Source organism: Parasteatoda tepidariorum, chromosome 10, assembly GCF_043381705.1.
Source record: "Parasteatoda tepidariorum isolate YZ-2023 chromosome 10, CAS_Ptep_4.0, whole genome shotgun sequence".
In the NCBI taxonomy this organism is placed as follows: Eukaryota; Metazoa; Arthropoda; class Arachnida; order Araneae; family Theridiidae; genus Parasteatoda; species Parasteatoda tepidariorum.
Genome location: NC_092213.1, coordinates 73,560,150 through 73,562,093, shown reverse-complemented (window position 1 = coordinate 73,562,093; position 1,944 = coordinate 73,560,150). Strand labels below are relative to the sequence as shown.

General features: G+C 40.7%; 1 protein-coding gene across 1 annotated transcript in view; it reads left to right on the top strand.

Annotated features, from left to right (window-relative positions):
* The first annotated feature begins 546 nt into the window (after positions 1 to 546).
* Positions 547 to 1,944, top strand: part of LOC107439597 (cyclin-dependent kinase 14-like) — a 4,332-nt gene continuing 2,934 nt past the window's right edge. The window contains exon 1 of the mRNA XM_043056764.2: positions 547 to 673. Within this exon, the coding sequence (XP_042912698.2) occupies positions 547 to 673 (127 nt within the window). The remainder of the gene's footprint in view (positions 674 to 1,944) is intronic.

The following is a 1,944-nucleotide window of genomic DNA, read 5'->3' as shown; positions in this document are numbered from 1 at the left end:
TGACTTTTCGAGCATTACTGAGGAAAACATTTTCCTGTTTTGATTTATTATTACACTCTGCTTTTTGCAACAGCCTTAATTACTACATTTTTCGCTATAAGAAGAAAGCTAAATTCCCCCCCCCCCCAAAAAAAAAAAATTATAAAAAAATCCATACCTTCAAAAATTCTTCAGGCTTATTGCAATTCTACCACTATGTGTTTAAAACCCTGGTTGAAATATTATTTTCAATTCATATTGAGTAACGCATACTCAATTGCTATCGACATCACAGTAATACTCATTTTGTCCGTGAGAAACCTGCAAACGCAGACCGAATATGACTTGCAAACGCAGCAGACTACTCAGTAATCAACTATCCTTGCTTTTTCTTTAATGCCATTAGTCTCAGTCGCCATTTAGCCTAATCCATATGAAGAAGTTGGGTGCCCGCTACCGCGTGCAGGTACTTCAACAAGAACCAGATCAAGTCAAGTTAATTGAGTAACGTAGATAATGAAACTCTGATCAACAGTAGAACAGACTGCAACACCAGTTGAAACCTCTATGGATTTGGAAGAACCAGTCCCAGTTGAGAACCCTACAGAGATTGATAAGCCGATCTCGAACGAGAACCCAGAGACTGATACATCTGTAGAAAAACAAACCAAGAAAAAGAAGAAAAGGAAGAAGGGTAGTGTCAACCCGGCGACACTAAAAATCCTGATTCCGAACCCGAAAGTGATCTTCTCTACCCGGATAAAAAGATAGCTCCCGAACCAGAGGCGGAGAAAGCCACCCTAGATCAGACCACTGCTGAAGTCCCGGCAGCCGTCGAGACACCAGCTGAAATTCCTGAACAGATAGAAACTCTGCAGCCCACCAGCAGAAACTTAAAAGTTCTCATCCCAGGACTCAAGGCCGATATCGAGATTCACCATCTCGAAAGAGATCTTCTAGATATCGGTCTACGGCCATTCAAAATAGAGTAGATGAAGAAGAGGCGGGGCTAAGAACTTAAGCTCCCCCCCCTCTACTTAGTGATCCTGACCGACGAACCCAAACACCGGGACATCTTCAAAGTCGAGCGACTTCTAGACACATCTGTCCGCATGGAAAGATTTCGTGGCGGCTGCCACGAAATCCAGTGCGATAGGTGCCAAGGCTTTGGCAGCACCCAGAGAAACTTCAACGATAAGCCAGCATGCATCAAGCCTCAGAGTGACTCTCCGAAATGTGTGAACTGCATACAAGAACACCCGGCCTGTTTCACAGGCTGCCCAGTCAGGCCCAAGAGAAAGTACACACCAAAGAGGAAACATCACCGGAGTGCCACTAACTCAGCTACCAGATTTGCTCACATCGTGAGAGACAAACACATGACACTAAATTTATGTAATCCCCTTCAATAATTGCATACAACTCTTCTGTATTAGGGTCTATTCAATAAACACTTACTAAATGCTATTTTCTGTCTATTTTATTAATTTCAATTCTACCTAACATCAACGCTTTTCTAATATAAAGTTCCTTACTATTATGGAATCCTACTCCAAAACATATGGTTTACATTCACAGCATTTTTTACTAATACTTCAGTTTCATTAAAACACGGATATCAAAACGTAAAATATACTTTGAAATATACTTGAACGTTGTGCTTCGTTCCTCAATTTAAAATATGTGTTTATGGAATATTACCTGACTTGTAACAAAGGGAAAAAGTATGACACTCTCTGACAAAAGGGAGAAAGGGAACAAAAATACACTCTATAACAAAAAAATCGACGCACCAAAAAGGAGTTGTCCGATTGAAACGAAAATTGGTGGATATGAAGACAATGTACGGAATAGTAAATGATTAAAATTTCAGAACAATTGAATAATTTATTGCAGAGTTACAGTAACAAGTTCAATAAGGTGTTGACCCGCCTCTAGCCTGGATACAAGCTGCCACACGGCGTG